The 21,289-nt window shown below is 46.2% G+C and overlaps 1 protein-coding gene across 1 annotated transcript in view; it reads right to left on the reverse strand.

Moving 5' to 3' along the window:
* The window catches only part of SLC2A13 (solute carrier family 2 member 13), a 333,838-nt gene that overhangs the window by 61,165 nt on the left and 251,384 nt on the right, over positions 1-21,289 (reverse strand). Inside the window, exon 6 of the mRNA XM_062195072.1 lies at positions 15,320-15,440. Within this exon, the coding sequence (XP_062051056.1) occupies positions 15,320-15,440 (121 nt within the window). The remainder of the gene's footprint in view (positions 1-15,319; positions 15,441-21,289) is intronic.

The following is a 21,289-nucleotide window of genomic DNA, read 5'->3' on the forward strand; positions in this document are numbered from 1 at the left end:
CCCCTGGCTTCGACCTGGCTGTGCCCCGGCTGTTGCGGCCATATGGGGAGTGACCCGGCAGATGGAAGATCTCTCTCTGCTGCTGTCCCTCTCTCTCTGTAACTATTACTTTGAAATAAACACACACATCGTACAAATAAGGAAACTTGTCAGAATCAGAAAATAAAAATTATATAGCATCTTGTATTGTATTATAAAAAAGCAATCAAGAAGGGCACCCTTCTGTTGACTGGCATGTCCGTATGCACTGCCCCCATTTTAGACAAGAGGTTCACACTGATACTCCCAGCTTCCAACACTGCTGCACGGGCCTGAATCCTTGGCTGAGCCTTTCACAGATCCTGGAAACTAAATTCTTTCCCCTATTTAACAGGTTAATTCAAAGAAAAATAAAGATACTCTTAAGGAAGGAAAATTTTAGTTTCTTAAATTAAGTAGTTAATTGTCTCTGAACACATTTTAGGGATTTTGTCTACCCGAGAATATGGTTCAAGAATGTACCTCCTTTGAGCAGCTGATTTGAAGATGGTGACGTTTCTAAGGTGGATTCATGTAAATTCATGACTTTTAAAATCAAGAAGAAAAATTCAAATAGAACACCTGGTAAGCAGTTAAAAATGATTCTAAGTTATAAATTTAGAAACGGTAGTCAAAGTTTTTCAGAATTATTTAATGTTTGGAATATCAAAAATTGAAATCTGAGTATCTCTGAGTACCTACTATTTACATTCTCTGTGAATGGGCAATCACATTGTGTTCAATACACTGTCTTACAGCAACAGAAAAATGGGTTGCTTTAAAGGGCTCTCTTGGCCGGCACTGTGGCGTAGCAGGCTAAGCTTCAGCCTAGAGTGCCAGTATCCCATATGGTCGCGGGTTCAGGTCCCAGCTGTTTCAATTCCGATCCAACTCTATGCTATGGCCTGGGAAAGCAGTGGAAGATGGCCCATGTGTTTGGGCCCCTGTACCCACGTGGGAGACATGAAAGAAGCTTCTGGCTCCTGGCTTCAGATCAGCTCAGCTCTGGCCATTGTGGCCATCTGGGGAGTGAACCAGCAGATGGAAGACCTTTCTCTTTCTCTCTGTAATTCTACCTATCAAATAAATAAATAAATAAATAAGCAAATCTTTTTTTAAAAAAAGCGTTTTTTAACCTCTATGAGCACTTCTTAAACTCATTTTTGTTAGCTTGCTTGCATTCATAATTAATTGTTGTTTTACTTAAGTGTTACCCAAGTTTTTTTTAATGTGCTTTAAACAATATCTACTTCATGGGGATGGAGAGAGCTCCTGTGCACTGGTTCACTCCCTAAACTCCCTGTGATAGCTTTGGTAGAGTCTGGATGAAGCCAGGAGCCAAGAACTCAGTCCAGACCTGTGGCAGGGACCCAACTGCCTGAGCCACCATCACTGCCTCCTAGGTTCTGCGAAGCTGGAATTAGGAGTGGAGCTGGGTGCTGAACACAGGTACTGTGATACAGGGTGAAGGGGTCACTGGCAGGCCAACGCCCATTTTGTGCACTGTTCATCAAATATTAGAAAACATTGAATAGGTTTATGGCACTGTAAGTGCATTTCACAGAGGCAACAACACCCAAAGGAACAATACATTTTACTTTCTCTTGCTCTGCTTGTCAGGTCTTCTACAGCTGCCTGCAAGGCTTTCTGACTTTCTGGAGCAATGATGAGCACCTAGGAACGTGAAGGACAAAATGACCTTTGCTTGGGTGATGAGACAAACGATCAGCCCGGGGGAGCCAGCCCAGGAAGACTACGCTGCGTGATGCCGGTGAATTAAGATGGCTGGAGTCACCCCTGGACAGCACCCCTTCCATGCCACCCAGCTGTGTTTAGTCTCACAGCCAGGCCTTCCCACACCGACACAATTCTACAAGATGCAAGAAACCAACAGCAATGTGGGTCAAAATAATGCTGCTGGTGTACACAGACCTCATTTTAAGGAAAATACTCACGTTCAGTCGTGCAACTCAACTCCCTAGGCAGAGAACAGCTGTCAAGTCTTCACTTTGTCATCTGAGGGCACAGACAGTGTCATTTACCCGAGAAGCATGCTGTGTACCCACGTCTCACCTATGCTTGCTTCTCTCCTTCAACGTCTGTTTCCACGCTCACCCACCGTGTGTGACACAGACCGTAACAGTGACTCCAAACCAACAAAACCAAACAAACCTACAATTCAACTTAGATGCTCACAATCAAAACAATTCTGCTCTTAGGAAAACCAAGGAGGGAACTCGATAAAATGTTAGGATGATTTTACTCTATCTCAGCTGCTGTACTTCTATTAATGAGGTTCTAAAGGTTGACCTTCAAAGAGGAGGAAATAACTTTTTGGGCAAATGAAAAGACAAAAAAATTCAAATCTCCTTTAAAGCCCAAATAGATGACAATTCACAAAAAAACACAACTTGGAAAAAGAACCTCTAGTTTACTGATGGAGTGGAAACACAGCAACACAGGTACTGTTAGGCCTTTTGGCCTTTGATTGCAATGAATGACTGTCCATTTCCCAAGGGGCTCTGGTAGCATGCCGTGGGCAGCAGGTGCATATGCTGTAGAAGTGCTGAGTGTCAGAATGAAGAGGGCAGAGGGCAAACGCTGGGTTCTGGATAAAGACGGGCCCATCTTTCTCAGTTCAAGCTCAGTGCCACTGTCTACCAAGTATACTGTGACCTCCTTAAAGTCATGTGACTTCCTTAAGCTTCAGCGTCATAGAGACACGCAGGAAATAGCAGCATCTACTTCAGTCCTGCTGAAGGAAAAGGAATCTGAGCACTCCCAGCGCAGCGACGGGCACAGTGCTAACGATGTAATAGTGGGGGCTGCCAGGACTGTGGCTTTTGAATAGGTGAGCAGACCACACATATTTGGAAATCACTCATTCCGAACAAACGTAACAAAAGGCAGCAGTCTCACTGCTTCCACAGGTCAAGGAAAACAGGACAAATGTGAGTCTAATGAGTTTTTCTCCACCACCAAGCTGGAGGTCAAACATCTAATACAGCCACATGCCTTGCCACCTGCAACGCTGACCTGAGAGTTCGCATGACCGTAAAGTGAAGCAGACCATGAAAGTCAGTGACCTTCTATTTCGCCCACGGATTTAAAGCAGCACCACGAATAAGCTCCCTTAACGCTCCGAGATTCCTGGGCCCTACTCTCATAGCAGGGCTTGTTAGTGTCCTATCTTAGATATTTATTCTTTCCCTCCTCTTGGCAAGAGAATTCTCATTCTTAACTGGGCATATTGTGGTCTCAACTCCCTCTCCCAGACGAATAAAAAAAGACACTTCCCGGTCTCCATGACAACCAGCGATGGCCAGGAGACTACCTCTGGCCGGTGATCAGTGTGCATTTCAGGAAGACTTCACAGGGAGCTGGTTCTAGCTGTGAAGTGCTGCTCTTTCGGATTTGCTTCTTGTAACCTGCTTCATACTCTGGATCACCTGGCAACTGCGAGGGATGCTTGGATGGGTACAGCAGATGGACCAAACTTCCCACCACCAAATTATTTCACCCGAGAGAGAAGCTTCTTGCTGGCTTAAGCCACTGTTACGTGAATATTCTGTTACACACAGGCTAACATGAGTGCTAACATACATTTCTTCAAATGACCTCATTTCCAAATATATTCTGAAAAAGTACCTTCTACCCAAGCTTCAACACCTCTCTAAAGATGACTTGTGTGTGGGTTCAAAATGTAAATAAGAGGCTTTAAAGACATTGCCTATTACTGATGAGGCTATATATCTCATGCTTTGTTTCCCTCACACCTGGGCACAGTGCATGGTTAAGATTCGTGTGCTGAATGGAAGAACAGGAGTGGCAGAGAGGGCTGGTGTTTGGTCCAGCAGTTAAGCCTCTGGTTAGGAGGTCGCATCGCACAATGGAGTGCCTGGCTCCAGCTCCTAAGACTAGCTTCCTGGAAGATCCTTGGAATCAGTGGTAATAGCTCAAGATGATGGGTCCTTGCCACTCATGTGGGTGACTAGGATAAGTTCCTGTCTCCTGACTTCAAGATCAAGCCCTGGCTAAGCTCCTGTCATTGTGGGCGTCTGGGAGAGAATGGAGCAGACAGCAGCTCTTTCTCTCAGTCTCTCCCTGCCTCTAACACTAATACACACCCAAGAGTCTACCTACCAGTGTCTCCAAGGGCATTCTATGCAAACTGATACAGCCACCTCTCCTGAGTCGCTGTCCAGCGGTGAATGAAGCCAGTTCCTTCAAATCACTCACATATCGAAAGAGGTTGCCTGAAGGTCTCCCCGAGTTACTGTGTCACCTCATTAGGCTCGCCTACCGCAGAGCGCTGAGCCCACGGGGCCTGGCGCTGCGTCTGGGCAAGACCAGAGCCCGGAAGGACAAGGACATGGTCGCCCTGACTTGCCAAGGTCATTCTGCTTTCTGAGTCCCAGCTTCTGAGCTGCTCCTGGCACTCCATCTTCTGTCTTTTTCTTTTGGGGCATCTGAGCTGTTCGGCTTCTTTCTCAGGCTTCTACTTCTGTTTCTCCAATTTCTCTCTGACAGGATAATCTCCCAGTGTGTCTCCAGCGAATCTCACAGATCCATGTTTATCTGAGTTTCTTTTAGGAGTAAATTGCTTCGCCTCTTCGGGCCCTGGTTCGATTTGTTGCTTTTATCTTTTAATACTTGAATCTTCAAAGACCGCACAGACCCTAGGGTGACTCCTGATTTGTATGTCTACTACTCTGACTTTTCTCCCAGTTAGACTCAGAGCTCTGCTGATTTTTTTTAAAAAATATTAACTCACAGTGGTGTTTTTTCCTTCTGTTTTTGTTATTGGTGTCTGTCGTTGTAGTTTAATCTTGCAGTTAAACATCTTTGGATTCTATGTCTTTCCACTTTGGAAATGGAATTCCAGTTGCACTCAAGCCCTCCTGCTTCGGCACCCAGGCTGACCCCAGCCTAGAGGGCGATGCTCTTGCTCTGGCCTCAGTGCCCCCGACCAGCACCTGACTGCTCAGCCACAGGAACACTTCCACAGCAAGCTGGAAGTCACTGGACTTCTCAGGAGGACGTTGCTGGAACCACGAGAGTTCTTGCCTTAATATCTACTCAGAGGAACAGCTTTAAAAATACTGAGCAGGGCCAGCGCTGTGGCTCAGCGGGTTAGAGCCCAGGCCTGCAGTGCTGGCATCCCATATCGGTGCCAGTTCAAGTCCCAGCTGCTCCACTACCGATCCAGCTCTCTGTTGCGGCCTGAGAAAGCAGTAGAAGAGGGCCTAGGTCCTTGGGCCTCTGCACCCACGTGGGAGACCCAGAAGAAGCTCCTGGCTTCTGGTTTTGGAAGAGCTTAGCTCTGGCCATTGTGGTCATTTGGAGAGTGAGCCAGCAGAATCTTTCTCTCTCTCTGGCTCTACCTCTCTAACTCTGTCTTTCAAATAAATAAAATACATCTTTTAAAAAACTACTGAGCTTGTCCACTGCACTGGCATATTTTCCAAAATTTTAGTACAAAGCAAGAAACAAGGCAGCGTCTAGATATTCCTAAGCTCAGTGCGAGACTGCCCTGGTTCTCCGTTCACTAAGGGAAGGCAACTCTGGCACATGTTCCAATTCCAAACACACAATGCAGGAGCACTAATTTAGGATGTCTGCGTCTCTGAAGTCTGTTCTAATCACACATAACAAGCCCACACAGACATGCAGTCACATACTGTGGAACAGGAAGCGGCGTCAACAAGACTGACACCCCGCCAACAGCAGAAAGTGCTCCCTGCCAGAACCGACTGTCACCTGTTTACTCACGGTACAGCACAACGTGTGTAACATACACGAGAGGACTTCAAACGTTCGTGGAAAACAGAAAGGATCAGCTTATTTCTATGCAATTAAAAAATCCATGTATAGCTTTTTCATGATATGCATTTTCATGAACTTTTCGAAGAACTCTCGTAAGGATAATGTACATTACTGCCAATTTTGATTACACAGGTCAACATTTATTGCTTTGGGAGGTGAATTACTGTATTCAATTCCAAATGTTCATTATACTGCTACAGAGTTTTCTGAAGATTTGTAGTGCCATTACTTACCAATCACATAATAAAAATGAAAAATCAGGAAGAACTAACATTACACTCCACAGAGTTGAACATTTCTGCAAAACAACCATTTAAATATTCCAGTAGCTTCAAAAACTAAATAACTAGAAAATGCTAATAAGTTCTATGAAACAATTATATTCCTGATTTCTAAGACAAATCAGCACATAAAAATCATACTAAGTTTAAGGAAATTTTTCTAAAAAAGAGCAGAATAAAAATTAAAAAACCACAACTTACAGGTTGGCACTGTGGCATAACAGATAAAGCCACCACCGGTATCCCATATGGGTGCTGGTTTGAGACCCAGCTGCTCTACTTCTGAATCAGCTCCCTGCTAATGTACATGGGAAGGCAGAGAAAAATGGCCCCAAAGCTTGGGCCACTGCCACCACATGGGAGACCTCAAATAATCTCCTGGCTACTGGCTTTGGCATAGCCCAGCCCTGACCATGGTGGCCATCTGGGGAGTGAACCAGCTGATGGAAGACCTCTCTCTCTCTCCTCCTCACTCTATTATTCTTTTTCTCCCTCTCTCTCACTCTTTCAAGTAAATAAATAAATCTTTAAAAAAAATTAAAAAAATTAAATCCTGACATTCAATCAGGCTACTGGCAGCAACTTTATTTATGATATCTATAATTACAAAGATGAGCCAAGATCTTTTTTTCTGAGTTTAAAGGTTAGGGATTTTTATTAATTTCCTTGCAAGCTGGCCTTAAGTAGAATCTAACTTCAAAAACTTCTCTTTTAGGATGAAGTCTCCACCAGAGAGCCCGGAGGTTCCTGGCTTCCACTGCCTGTTAACTCTGCAGAGCAGCTGCACACGCGGCTGACTACCCGCTGCACCGCACGCAGCAAGGGAGGAGGAGGGCTCTGCACCACCAGCTGCCTGATACCAGGGAAGATTAAAGACAGGCCCAGTTTTGAGCCATCGAATTTCACTGCAAAGTAAAACTCCAAACTCTCATGCAGTTTAAAAGTAAGTTTTCAGGGGCGGGTGTTTGGCTTAGCGTTTAAGACGTCCATGAGCCATGCTGCAGTGCCTGGGGATTCCCCGCTCTGGCTCCTGACTCCAGCTTCCTGCCGATGCAGACTCTGGGTGGCAGCACTGATCGCTCAACAGACTGGGCTCCTGTCACCTCACGCGGGAGACTGGGCTGTGTTCCTGGCTGTCGCCGAGCTGGGCCGAGCTCCAGTCGGTGTGAGCATTTGGGGACTGAAATGGTAAGTGTGTGTGTGTGTGTGTGGGGGTTCTCATTCTGTCTCTGCAATGAATGAAGAAATAAATAATAAATAGTTTGCAAACGTTTGCCTTCCATAAATGAGACAATTGTCTATTTCATTGTGTCGAGAATAAAAAACAGTAACACTCTTTACTGTTGTGCTAACATACGCATTAGAGGTTATGGTGTAGAAGTGTCTCTATTTTCCACAAACACAAACTTTAGCTATCATTTACACCCAGCATCCCAGAGTAATACAGTGTCGGAAAAAATCCTGGAATCTGTCCCCAATTCCAGGCAGAGTGTGTTTCTGAAAGTGTCACACGGGCGTGTGAGAATCTGGGTATAATACGTAAGGCTGTCACCAAGGATCTGACACTGTGTACAATGATTGCGTAAAATCACTCTCAGTGCATGATCGCATCTTGATGTGAAATTCTGTCACCTGAGGGACAAATGGAAATGACCCTGTCCCTGGGACAGTTCTGGGAGACTGGTCAAACGTCCCCACATGGGGCTAAGGTCTCTTACTATCACCATGTCTACTGTGATGGCAATCATGAGTAAGTCAGACTAAAATCCACAGCGGAACAAGGAGAACACACAGCACTGACCATATCCCACTGGAAGGCGAATGTCTATGAATCCCTGGGCTGCCGGACATCCGTGTGTTGCCTTAGGATAAAGGGGACCTGGTCCGTTGAACAGGCCTCAGAGGAGTTGCCAGGCCTGCGAAGGACGGGGCCACCACTGGGCCCTTCTCCTCGGGAGGTAATTCAGAGGGTCAGGGTGTGTTGTGCACTTGGAGCACGAGTTCGGCTCACAGACAGGAGTGCTGGGCAAGGGGCTCAGCCACTGTGTCCCCCGAGCTCAAGAACCACGCCTACTTTTTGGAAAACAAAGAAATCCTGCCTTAGTGACAGATGGCAGAAAAACACAGCAGACCAAAAGCTCATCTTAGTGACAGATGGCAGAAACAGCGTGGGTGTCCAGATGCTGTTTGCTGTGATCTTGGAAAAAGAACACTACCTGTGCCTGCTTTCGCTGTCAGAGTCCCCAAGCATCTAACATTTCTTTCTGAAAACCCTCAGAGGGAGACCTGGCAGAATGAAGGGAGTCGCTTCTAATTGGCCAGGCTCCTCAGACGGGATTCACAAAGGCAATGCTTTCACTTCTGAGCCGGGCATTGCTTTTCTCTCTAAATGATCGTCCTGAACACTGGGGAGAGTTTCCTGCAGGCCACTCCGGCACACGCTTGATCGAGGCACCTGCTGTGCACCTGTGGAGCAGGTGAGGTGACTGGGAGCAACTTTAAAGGAGGCACTTTTGTAATCTACACATGTGTTGTTACCTGTTCAAGAACTGGAACTTCACCTCCGTTGCAGCATCAACTGTGACCACAAAGAGTTAACGTTAGTCCAGTAAGAGTTGATTTCTTTAGATGGGGTAGAGTTCCCTCAGGTGTCTCTGGTTCTAACGGTTTTCCCATTTGGCACTTGATTTTCAGTGACACAAACACCAGGTGTTGGCACACCTGGCACTTCAGCATGGCAGCCTTCACAAGGCCTTCGCTGGCTTCCTGGGTAACCGGTACTCACAGAACATGGATGCTGCTGGCACTCATTCACAGAGAGGCCATGAGTGAGACCACAGGAGGGAGGCGCACAGAACAAGGCAGCCCTCGGACTTACAGTCACATCACTCCACACAGCTTCAAAGCCCCTGGAGCCCGAGTTTTCACATCCGTAACGCTGAATGACATCCGGGCCCCACATCGATGTCGGCATTTGACACTCGGTACAGACCCTGGAGGCAGGAGCCACAGCTCCAGTGACTGGGTTCCTGCTGCCCACAGAGGAGACCCCGCCTGAGTTCTGAGCTCCCAGCTAGGCTCTGGCCCAGCCTCAGTTACAGACATCTGCCAGTGCACCAATATACAATATTAACAACATCGTATACTAGTAGTATATCCCTCCTAGGAAAGTACACAGGTGCTATGAGATAATGTTTACAAAGAACGTGGAATGATACCTGCATTAACAGGCTACTGCATTTCTACTCTGGTAAAATTTGTTTCACGCCACTAAAAACACTGCTGCCCAAGGGGCCCAGAATGTTGCTGCTGTGGCAGCGTCCTGTGTGAGGTGTTCTGGGAAGGTCCTAGGAGCAGAGACCAAGCCAGACCGTGCTCTGGGACGCCCCTCTGCTGTGGCAGCGTCCTGTGTGAGGTGTTCTGTGAAGGCCCCAGGAGCAGAGGCCAAGCCAGACCGTGCTCTGGGACGCCCCTGTGCTGTGGCAGCGTCCTGTGTGAGGTGTTCTGGGAAGGCCCCAGGAGCAGAGCCCAAGCCAGACCGTGCTCTGGGACGCCCCTGTGCTGTGGCAGTGTCCTATGTGAGGTGTTCTGTGAATGCCCCAGGAGCAGAGACCAAGCCAGACCGTGCTCTGGGACGCCCCCCAGCCTCTGTTACACTGCTTTGCAGTTATTTATTTGCGTTTTGCTCCCTCACAGCGGTGAGCTCCATCAGGACTAAGGCTTCTTTTTTTTTTCTTTAAACTCAATGTTCCCTGACGTATTGCAATTCTCAACAATGTCGATTACAAGAATGAAGTGGGTACAAATGTCTGTAAGTACTTTTTCTACAGCACTATATACTTTCACTTGCTAACCCCCGTGGAAGTATACACCTGTCCAATGCCGGCGGTCAGAAGCACAAACCCAGCTGTTAGGGATCCCTGCCTTCACGTTTCCAGTCTTGTCACGGATGCGCTAGAGAGCCGAGTCTCCGTGGGGGTGCCACTGTGACCTGTCTCCCCAAAACCCAGGCCAGGTTCAAACTCTGATGTTGTGATTTTGATGGCTGACGGATCAAGGGCAGAAACTGACCTAACTGTGGAGGCGAGAAGGTGGAGCTTCAGGTCACTGAGGGCGTGCCCTTGGAGGGTGTTCCTCTTGAGAGGGATGGCTGCTTGAGTTCAAGTTCTGCCTAGCTCCTCTCTCTCCCCCTGCCCCCCTCTCTCTCTTTCCTGGCTCCCCCTGTATACATTATACCACACCCACCATGGTCAGCTTCTCCGATGCCACAGATCATGGCTGTCCAATCCCGAGCTGTAACCTCCCGGATGTAAGCTGAAATCAACCCTGTCTTTCCCAAGAAGCTCCTCTCTGCCATTTGAGCCAAAGGAACAAAAAGCAGACTAATGTACCCTGGATGGTGCGGTCCAAGAGATAGGGGTCGTACTATCTCGCTACTTGTTTACCAACACTAGGAGAACCAGTTCTGTCACCACCATGCACTGGCCTGACAGCTCACCCAAACATCAGACGCAAGGTAGCCTGGCTCACACTTGGAGATCCCAGGGCCTGGGTGGTCAATGCTATGAGCACGCCCTGTAGAAGGCACCACTGTCACGTGGGAGGCATGATGAGGAGTAAACATCAAGGAGACCAGGCTCAGGAATCACCACCTCTCTGACCACAGCAGCTACTGCCAAATCTTCTAAAATCTATGCTTAAGTTCTAGCGTTAAAATTAAATCAAAAATTCCCCCTGCCAGTACCACCTCCCTTCTGTCTAAACCAACACCACACTCATCTACCCACTCACATACCCAAACAGCCAAAATAATGGTTTTCAGCATCACTTTCAATGAAGATTCTTAAACTATTTTTTATATGTCTTTTTAAATAGATTATTTATTTGAAAGTCAGTGTTACACACAGAGAGGGAGGAAAGGAAGGGGGGGGGAGTGGGAGAGGGAGACACATGCACACGTAGAGAGAGAATGAGTGAGAGAGTGAGAGTCAGTGTGTGTGTGTGAGAGAGAGAGGGAGGGAGGGAGGGAGAGAAGGGAGAGAGAGAGGGAGGGAGGGAGGGAGGGGAGGGGGAGGAGGGGGAGGAGGGAGGGAGAGAGGGAGTGAGTCCGTCTCTATCCACTGGTTCACTCCCCAGCTAACTGCAGCCTCTGGGGCTGAGCCAGGCTGAAGTTAGCAGCAAGGAGCTTCTGAGTCTCCATGTGGGTAGCACAGGCCCTAACACCTGGGTCATCTTCCCCTGCTTTTCCCAGGACACTGGAAGAGAACTGGGAGGGGAGTGGAGCAGCCAGGATATGAACCTATGCGCCCATGGGATGGGTGTGCTGGCATCGCAGGTGGCAGCTTAAGTCACTATCCCACAATACTGCCCCAAATGGTCTTAACCAGGTTCTATGCTTTGTTGTTTTTAATGTGTCAGGCAATGGTGATGGTTCAATTACTTCAGTCCCTGCCACTTACATGGGACACCTGGATTGAGTTCCTGGCTCCCAGCTTTGGCTTGTCCCAGTCCTGGCTCTTGTGGGTGTTTGAGGTATAAATCAGTAATGGGTGATGTCTGTCTGTCTCTTGAATGAATGATTCAATGAATCAATGAATGATTTTCCTCCTCAGGTGTCAAATTCAGCACTGGGCATTTAAGTGGTAGTGAAAGTTATGGAGATAAGGTCACATGGCAAGGTGCCATGGATCTTTTTGGTTTCAACTCTTATTTTCCTATCTACTAATTTATATACGTTTATCCTCATCTGAAACATTTCTGACTATATTAGCCAATAATTAAATTTTTCACCAGAGTTCTGTTACTGTTAACATCAAGATGGTTGATTGTCTTTTACAATCAAACCAAAAAGCAACATAGGCGATTAGTAGGCAAAATAATTTTTAACAGAATGCAGTTTTAATGCAAAATATATTAATAGTCAAGTGGCTAAGAATGACCAGAAACACACACAATATCAAATTTGAGGGGAAAATAGTGGCTAGTAAGGTTTTGCGTGTTTCTAAGGCTATATGAATGATTTCTGATAGAATCTGTAACCTTACACCACCAACATCAACTCTGTGTGTTAAGCCACATGAGGCCAGCCAGAGAGCAAAAGCAAAGTGCGGCAAACGCTGGCTCACTGTAACCGGAGTGAGCTCGGACGTCCCAGGGGGCGCACGCCACTCCCCTGCCCTGTGTGCCGGCCTCCCCACGGAGCCCCGTGAGTCCGTGTGGATGCCTGGGACTTCCTCTGCAGACCAAGACGTAAAGACATCAGCACACAGAGGGAGAGGCCTCTAGTTTATCTCCTACTCTCGGCTTACCAGAGTTTAAGGAGCACAGAAAAGGAGAGCAGGAAGCCGGCAGCTTGAGCAACACCGAAGCACACCGCAGTGGTTCTGGATGGACGCCCGGCACCACCAGGGTGCGGTTCTACCCTGCACTCCCGCTTTCCAGTAAGGCAGGCCGCGGGGAAGGAAAGACGGACAGTCACTGAGAAACAGTAACAGGAAAAAGTACGATGGACGAGAGGCACAGGCCCTGTCATCCACTTCTACTCTAACACAGGAAGACCCATACTGAGGGGGTCCGGCACCAGGCTTCAGCAAGTCACTGACGCAGCCTAACTCTCCAAGTCATCTTCTCTGACAACCTTCGCCCTGGTCCAAGGCAACAAGAATACAGGCCGAGCAAAAGGCAACCCAGTGGCTGTCGCCTAACAAGACCTGAAGAACTACGTGAGCTACAAGAGGATGGGAAAGTGGGGCCCAGACTAGGGCAGCTCAAAGCACACACAAGGAGGGAACACACCACGGGAAAGGAACACACTGTACGTGGGCCTCAGGTTCCCTAGGTGTGACACAGGAGGCTGGCACTGGGTTCCACCACAGGTATTCTAGCAGTGCCCAGTGTAGGCAGAAGGCAGGGCCAGTGGAGGGGTGAACTACTGGTGGGGCTGCAAGGGCAGCTTGAGTCTCCATAAATATCTCACCTATGGGCCAGATGTCACCCTGTCCATGGCCTTGATTATCACACACAGGTGAGAATCCTCGCCTCCAGAACTTTCTTTCAAGTGAAGGGTCGCATGCCAATCCCCACTCCCCAGACACCTCAGATTCAACGCTTCTAAGATTGTCAGCACAGTTTTGCCTCATGTAATGACCAACCACATTTCTGTGATGTATTCTATGTTATGTCTTGGTGCTCACAGAGAAACTGGGAATCGTTCTACAAAACCAACATGTAAAAGGTGGGTGCATTTTTATACAATGGTAATGAACTTGCTGAGAAACAAATGAAGAAAGCAATCCTCTTCACAATAGCTCAAAAAAACAAAACAAAAAAACAAGCCCCACAGGAATAAATTGAACCAGGGAAGTGACTGATTTCTGTAACGAAAATGGCAAAAACACTGAAGAATGAAACTGAAGAGAACACACAAAAAAATGGAAAAACCTTCCATGTTCGTGGAATTGAAGAATCAATATTGTTAGAATGTCCACAGACTCAAAATAATTTACAGATTCAACACAATTCTCATCAAATGAAAATGGCATTTTCAGAGAAATAATGCAAAAAAAAAAATCCTAAAATTCATTTGGAACCTCAAAAGCCACTAAAGAGATGAAGTAATCTTGAGCAAAATATACAAAGCTGGAGATATCACAACACTGACCTCAAAACATACTGCAAAGCTGCAGTAATCAAAACAGCATAGTACTGGCATGAAAATGAACACACAAAACAAAGGAAGATAACAAAAACCCAGAGATATACCCACATATCTACAATGAAAAGATCTTCGACACTGGTGCCCAAAATCATGTTCTGGAAAAGAACAGTTTCTACAATAAATGGTTGTAGAGGAACTGGATAATGACACACAGAAGAACTAAACTGGACACACTGTCCAGCAGCGCCATCCCTACCCCCAACTCCCCAGCCACGTCTCACCATCTACAAAAACCCCAGAGGCTGGCATCGTGGTGCAGTGGGTCAAGCTGCTGCTTGCCATGTTGGCATTCCCTGTCACAGCGCCGGTTCCAGTTCTGTCTGCTCTGCTTCTGATCCAGCTCCCCACTAACGTGCCTGAGACAGCGCTGGAGGATGGTGCAAGGACTTGGGCCCCTGCTGCCCACCTTGGAGACTTGTATGAAATTACAGGCTCCTAGCTTCAGCCTGGCCCAGCCCAGCAGGCAGAAGATTTTTGTCTCTGTGCCTCTCCCTCTCTATTTCTCTGTCACTTTGCCTTTCAAATAAGTGAATACATCTTTAAAAAAATTTTAAACATAAAAACTGAAATTTCCAGAAGAAAACATAGGGGAAACATTGAAGATAATGGTTTAGACAATGATTTTTTGAGTAAGACCCCAAAAGTACAAGCAACAAAAGCTGAAGTAGGCAAATGGAACCTTATCCATGTAAAAATCTTCTACACACTGAAGGGAAAAATCAATAGAGTGAAGAGACAATAGGCAAACTGTCACCTCTCCATATGACAAGGGATTGACATCCAGAATGTACAAGGAACTCAAGAAACTCAACAACAGAAAAACAAATGCTATGATTTGAAAAATGAACAAATGATCTGACTATGTATTTCTCAACAGATATACAAATGATCAAGAATGAAATGAAAAAGTGGTCAACATCATGAATCATCAAGGAATTATGAATAAAAACCATAAAAACAGAGAAGAGTTACAACGGCTGTTAGCAAGAAAAGATAAATGCTGGCATATATGTGGAGAGTAGGGTGCTCTTATACCTGTGCACGCGTGTGTGTGTGCGCGTGCACACACACATGCACCAGGGGATGGGAGGCAGGAAACTGGTATAGTCATTACATAGAACCATCTGAAGGTTCCTAAAAAACTAATTAGCATATGATGCATCCATCTCACTACTGGGTAAGTTTGCACAGGAAATGAAGTCAGTGATTAAACAAATATTTCACATCTGTGTTTACTGCTGCACTATGTACAACAGTCAAGATATATACTGATTCAACCAAGGTGTACAATGACAGATGACGGAACAGAGAAGCTGCAGTATCTACGCAGATGCACAGTGGAACATTTCTCAGCCATGAAGACGGATGGAGTCATCTGCAGTAGCACCTCTGCTCATCTCGCCAACTTGGCAAGAGCTGAAATGCAAACCCAAAGGGTGCCAGCTGCTTCAGCAAGGGGAACCTAACGGAATCTCACCTGTATCTTGTACAAGTGGTGTTCTGGCCTGAGGGAGCCGCTGGTCTGAAAGTGATGCGTGGGGAGACCTGAGCTGACAGCAGAAACCCCAAGGCCAGAATGACGAGGGCCACGGTGGTGCCTGCAGGACAAAGAAAAGACAAAGTGCCCATCAGCGAGAGCAGTCAACATTCTTCCCAAGCAGAAGGGATCTGGTGAAACACACCTCTGAAAAACACAGCCTCAGGTGTCTTCACTGGGTTAAAAATGTCTTAATGGACAAACAAATTATGAGGAAAAGTCACAAGCATATTCGTCGTGACGCACAATGAGAGTGAAGCTCCAATCACACATACGTGGTAGTCAAGCAGTAAATCGGTAACGATTTTCTAATGAAAGAGAAAACACCCAGGATGGCTGACAATCTCAAAATCAATCAGCGTAACCAACATTATTGAGTGTCTAACACATCAGGAAGTATCAGAGGGGTCAGATTTATTGGAAGGGCTCCTTGCAGTGCCAAGAAAATTGTTCTAATGACATTCTATCATGTGAGACCTAAATAAGTAAAAAGCAACTATTGATTACTTCTAAAGCAGATGAAAGCGTTCTGATTACAGGACAAACGGAGTTTTCAGTCAAGTCGTTAAGGTGCCTGGAGTGATAGAACATGTGTATTCTTTTGTCTTTCCTGTTGGGATTCCGAAGTGGATTTCTGATCTTTGATTTTAACAAACAGGAACGATAAGGGTTGCTGTTGTGGCATGGCAGGCAAAGCCACTGCTTAAAATGGTGGCATTCCACATGGACACCAGCTGCTCCACTTCCAATCCGGCTCCCTGCTGATGGCCTGAGAGAAGCTGTGCAAAATGGTATAAGTGCTTGGCCTCTTGCTACCTAAATGAGAGACCTGGAAGAAGCTCCTGGCTTCAGCTGGGTCCCACTCTGACCACTGCAGCCATCTGGGGAGTAAACCAATGGATGGAAGATTCTCTCTTTCTCTCTCTCTCACTCACTCATTCACTCACTGTAACTCTTAGATGGTCAGAAAGAAAGTTTTCAACCTTTAGACCACAGTTCCAGCCATAGACATCCTATGAATAGACAAAGAACGTTGTGAGAGGAAAAGACAAAGAGAATCTGGCGTATTACTTCGTGTAATATATCTTAATGGAACATATGCAAATTAGGGAGTTTAGGCAAGCATTAAGATCAAGGAGATGTGTCGCCATGGGGGTCGGGTGCCTCTGGAAGGTCAAGGTGAGGTCCTGGTGCTGCAGTTTCTTGATTTTGGGATCTTGGGAAGGGCCTTTGCAAAACCAAATTTTTTTCCTCTGTAAAACTGTACATAGTGAAACGCTCATCTTAAAGCACCCCAGTGCGATGGAAATAAAATGCCTGTGAAAGGCTTTGTCATGCTATGAAACGTTATTAAGTGCTGGTTATTATCCCCTAATTATCATCAGTCACAGTACGGCAATAGCAACAGAACCTCAAACCAGAAAAAACGTGGAAGGAAAGGAAGGTCTGAAGGGACGATCAGAACCGATTTGGCCAAATTGGGCCAATGAGGCCACAAACCTAAAATCAGTTTGTTTTCCCTCTTGAGGCTTAAAATCCCAACCAGAGCTGGGGGTGGCTGGGGACACCACAGTTCTCACGACCCTGAAGTCCTGACCTGAGAAGCAGAGCAGGCACAGAACAGCTCCGTAACGCCAATCATCCCTCCTGCCCCAAAGAAACCCCATCAAACCGTGAGCCCTAATGCTTTCCTGTCTAACTCACATCCTAGCTTCCTAGGTATTTTCGCAAACTGCATCCATAGCTTACTGCTTTGCAACAACTCAAAAAATATTTTTTTTTAATTGGAAACTTTAAGATGTGGAGGAAAGATGATACTCTCCTGTTGTGATACTCACTGAATAGCCCACCTCCATGTATACTCTAAGATGATATGTTCGGGTCAGTGTTGTGGTACAGTGAATTGGGCTGCATCCCACATGAGAGTGATGGGCTTGGTTCCCAGCTAGTCCACTTCTAATCCAGCTTCCTGCTAATGCACCTGGGAAGGCAGCAGACAATGGCAGAAATACATGGGTTGCTGCTACCTATCTGGGAGACCAAGATGGAGTTCTGATGACTCCTGGCTTTCGCCTGGCCCAGACCTGGTTGTTGCAGTCCTTCAGAGTGAACCAGCAAATGGAAAATCTCTCTCTCTCTCTCTCTGGCCCCATCTGTCACTCTGCCTTTCAATTAAATAAACTAAAAAAAAAAAAAGAAAAGAAATAGAAATGCCTAGTACATATTCAAATACGTTGAATTCTAGTGTGTACAGACCCAGATTCAGGAAGAGAGAGATATCAATAAGTACCACCTGACTGGATGGACCACAGTGCTATAGATTTCTGTAATGTTAGCTGTTTTTGAGGAAAACAAAAATAATATTAGGAATATCCAATTGAAGAGCTGGCATTGAGGCCTAACAGGTTAAGCTGCTGTCTGTGACGCTGGCATCCCAAATGGATGCCGGTTCCTGTTCCAGCTGCTCCACTTCTGATTCAGTTCCCTGCTAATGGTCTTGGAAAAGCAGGGGAAGATGACCCAACTGTTCGGGCCCCAGCCATCCACATGGGAGACTCAGATGAAACTCCTGACTTTAGTTTGGCTCAGTCCTGGCTTTTGTGGCCATGTGGAGAATGAACCAGTGAATGGAAGACATCTGTTTCTCCCTCTCTGTGTGTAACTCTGACTTTCAAATACATAAATAAGTCCTTTAAAAGAAGACTACCCAATTGCTTTTTTTTTTTTTTTGACAGGCAGAGTGATAGTGAGAGAGAGAGAGAGACAGAGAGAAAGGTCTTCCTTTTTGCCGTTGGTTCACCCTCCAATGGCCGCTGCGGCCGGTGCATCGCGCTGATCCGAAGCCAGGAGCCAGGTGTTTCTCCTGGTCTCCCATGCGGGTACAGGGCCCAAGGACTTGGGCCATCTTCCACTGCCTTCCCGGGCCATAGCAGAGAGCTGGCCTGGAAGAGGGGCAACTGGGATAGAATCCGGCGCCCCAACCAGGACTAGAACCCGGTGTGCCGGTGCCGCAAGGCGGAGGATTAGCCTATTGAGCCGCGGCGCCGGCCAGAAGACTACCCAATTGAATTCATGATAAATGCACCCACGGTAAGACCCCTGCAATATAGAGAATATATCTGTTGCTCTCTAAGGCAATGAATGAGCTTGCAGACTATGGATAATGAGCCAGACTGGATAAACAGAATCCTTAAATTAGCCTGAGCAAAATTCATTTTTATTTTAATTCAGGTCATACGGAACATATTGATATTTCATTCATTTCTTTATTTATGTTTGAAAGGCACAGAGAGAGAGAGAGAAAGAAAGAGAGAGATCTTCCGTCTCCTGGTTCACTCCCAAATGCCCACAAGAGCAGGAGCTGAGGCAGGCTAGCCAGGAGCCATGAACTCAATCTGGGTCTCCCACTACCTTAGTGGGAGGGACCTCGGTACTGGAGCCATCATGTGTGGCTTCCAAGATGTGGAACTGCAAGCAGAACCCAGGCAAGCCAGTATGGAATGCAGGCATCCCAAATGGCATCTTAACGGCTGCACTCAATGCTTAACCCAGACAGAAGGTGTTTAGAGGACAGTATGACACCTTAACTTCTATGTTACATACAGCAACGCTTCTCAAGTCCAGCTCTCTACTGGAAACACATACTTGGGATGTGCCCTGGCCTCTGCAGCAGAGTCTCCAGAAGGACGAGGTATCCACAGCTGATCGGGATGTCCACACAGGGGTAAAACCCCAAGATGTCTTGGGGTCCTGGAGCCGAGGGTATGTGTCATAAATGACTCTATTCATGGAAGAAATTTCAAAATGATCACCTGGTCTTGTCACCCATGCATATGCCCTTAGAGCACCAAACTACTTGAATTAGCCTGTTCCTTTTACTTAATAAGTTACAAGCATGTTATCGTTAATGTATTCATATTCAAAATTATCAGAGTTATAGGTTTGAATCTGGTACAGGAAAGCTGTGGATGAAGAGATTTCTCTGGTGCACTGTCCAATGTGGGCACATTCTTTATATCTCAGGACAAGAGTTTCTGTTAAGATTTAAGAATTTTGATACAATTACCCTAATAAAGGTGTTTTTCATAGGGCAGTGAAGTGTGTTGGAAAAAGAGCATTCCCAAAGTTATCTCATGTAACAACAGGGACATTAACTATTTGGTACAGGGTTCAGCTTACTAGTAAGTACTCAACAACAACCTAATTTTCCTTGCCAAGACTGCTGGAGGAGTGGCTCCCACCTACTGTGTACTTAAATATCCACAGGGAACCTGTTTAGAATACCATGCCCCAGACCCATCTTGAGAAAGTCTAATTTAGGAGAGCTGAGGTAGGGCCCACAAATCTACAGTGTAAAGTAAGAACCTCTGGTGGTTCTGATGCAGACAGTCCATAAATAACATTTTCAGAAATATTCCACTCCAAAATACATGGTAGCAAAAAACAGTGTTACTGGCTTTCTGATTTATTACTGATCAAGTCACACAGCTATAAACCTCTCACTATTAAAAGAAATCAAGAGGTTGTCATTAAATTTCTAATATTCACAAAAGAAGACCAGTTCTCTCAACAAGTTTTTAAAATACCAAAAGTCAGAACACCACAAAATGTCCTACATTTAGAATTATTCATGGACTAACATGTTTTATATTTCTTTGCAAGAAGAGTTTCTTTGTCCAAGCTTAAATACAGTTTACCTGTGTTAACTTTTTATAAAATGAAAACCTATTCAAACATTATTTTGACATGAGATTTTTTCACTATTTTTAACCCAATATAAAAACTGTAATAAGAATAAAAGATAGGGAGCCATATGAAACCTACAATTTACAAATTCTAGACTAGAGTCCATTTCAGAAATGTAAGAGTATTATTACTCAATACTGCTAGAAGATCAAATATATACCTATATAGAAATGAACAAAGCAAAATCATACTGAATAAAAATGCAGTGTGGGCATGTGAAGCAGACAGCTACAGGGCAGATGGCACTGGTGGCACTTGTACACTAACAGGGCTGAGGAGCTGTAAGCCATCCTCTGGGGATGTCACCTCTCCTAGGTCATTGTGCTGGGACCTACATAATCCCAGTTGAACACAAAACCTGCACAAACAGCACTAGCTACAGTACATGGACAGGTAAAAGCGAAGACCTTGACAAGAAACCACGCCTCCTATGTCCTAACCCATGATAACTAGCCAGCAAGTCACTTCAGCTGGCTGTAAGAAGGACATCAGGTGCTTCTAGATGGGAGGTGCGACCATGCAGGAGGAGCCAACAGTAGGACATATGCAGTGGACATAGTCAAGGTGCTGGTTTAGTCTGGGACGAGAACCAGGTGGATGGAAAAGGAGCCCAAAGGATGCTCAGGGGAGCAGGCCCTGAAGCCACTACCTCTCTCCCCCAAGCAGTGACCCTAACACTCCCTCTTCATGGTCAGGGATGGGTCTTTGTCCTCCACAGGACAGACGACCGACACTAGGAGGTGGAAGACAAGGCAGCGAAGACGATTTCATGGGGGCTGATTCGGTTGCAATAAAGCTGACGGCTAAAATGCACTGTTTCGGGCTGTGTTTTAAACGCTACCCCTGGATAAAGACCTTAAATCCCCACTGCGATTCTACAATGGAGGGATGATAATTAGGCCCCAGGTTCAGATGAGGAAACAGAACTCGCCTGAAGCCAGACAGGTCAAACTCCACGGTCTGTATGCATCTCAGGAAGACAATTGCGAGTAACTGCTGAAATGTCGTAAGGCACTACGACACATGAAAGCCCAGGTTCCCCCAGACCTCAAAAGCCACATCCACAATTTAGGAAGCACTTTCAGTCTCCGTGAAAAAGCCGAGCTCCTGAGGGAGCCCCACTGGGTGTTCATTTTGAATGCAACTGTGAGAATCCTCCCTTAA

The sequence above is a fragment of the Lepus europaeus genome, chromosome 6 (assembly GCF_033115175.1).
Source record: "Lepus europaeus isolate LE1 chromosome 6, mLepTim1.pri, whole genome shotgun sequence".
Taxonomy (NCBI): domain Eukaryota; kingdom Metazoa; phylum Chordata; class Mammalia; order Lagomorpha; family Leporidae; genus Lepus; species Lepus europaeus.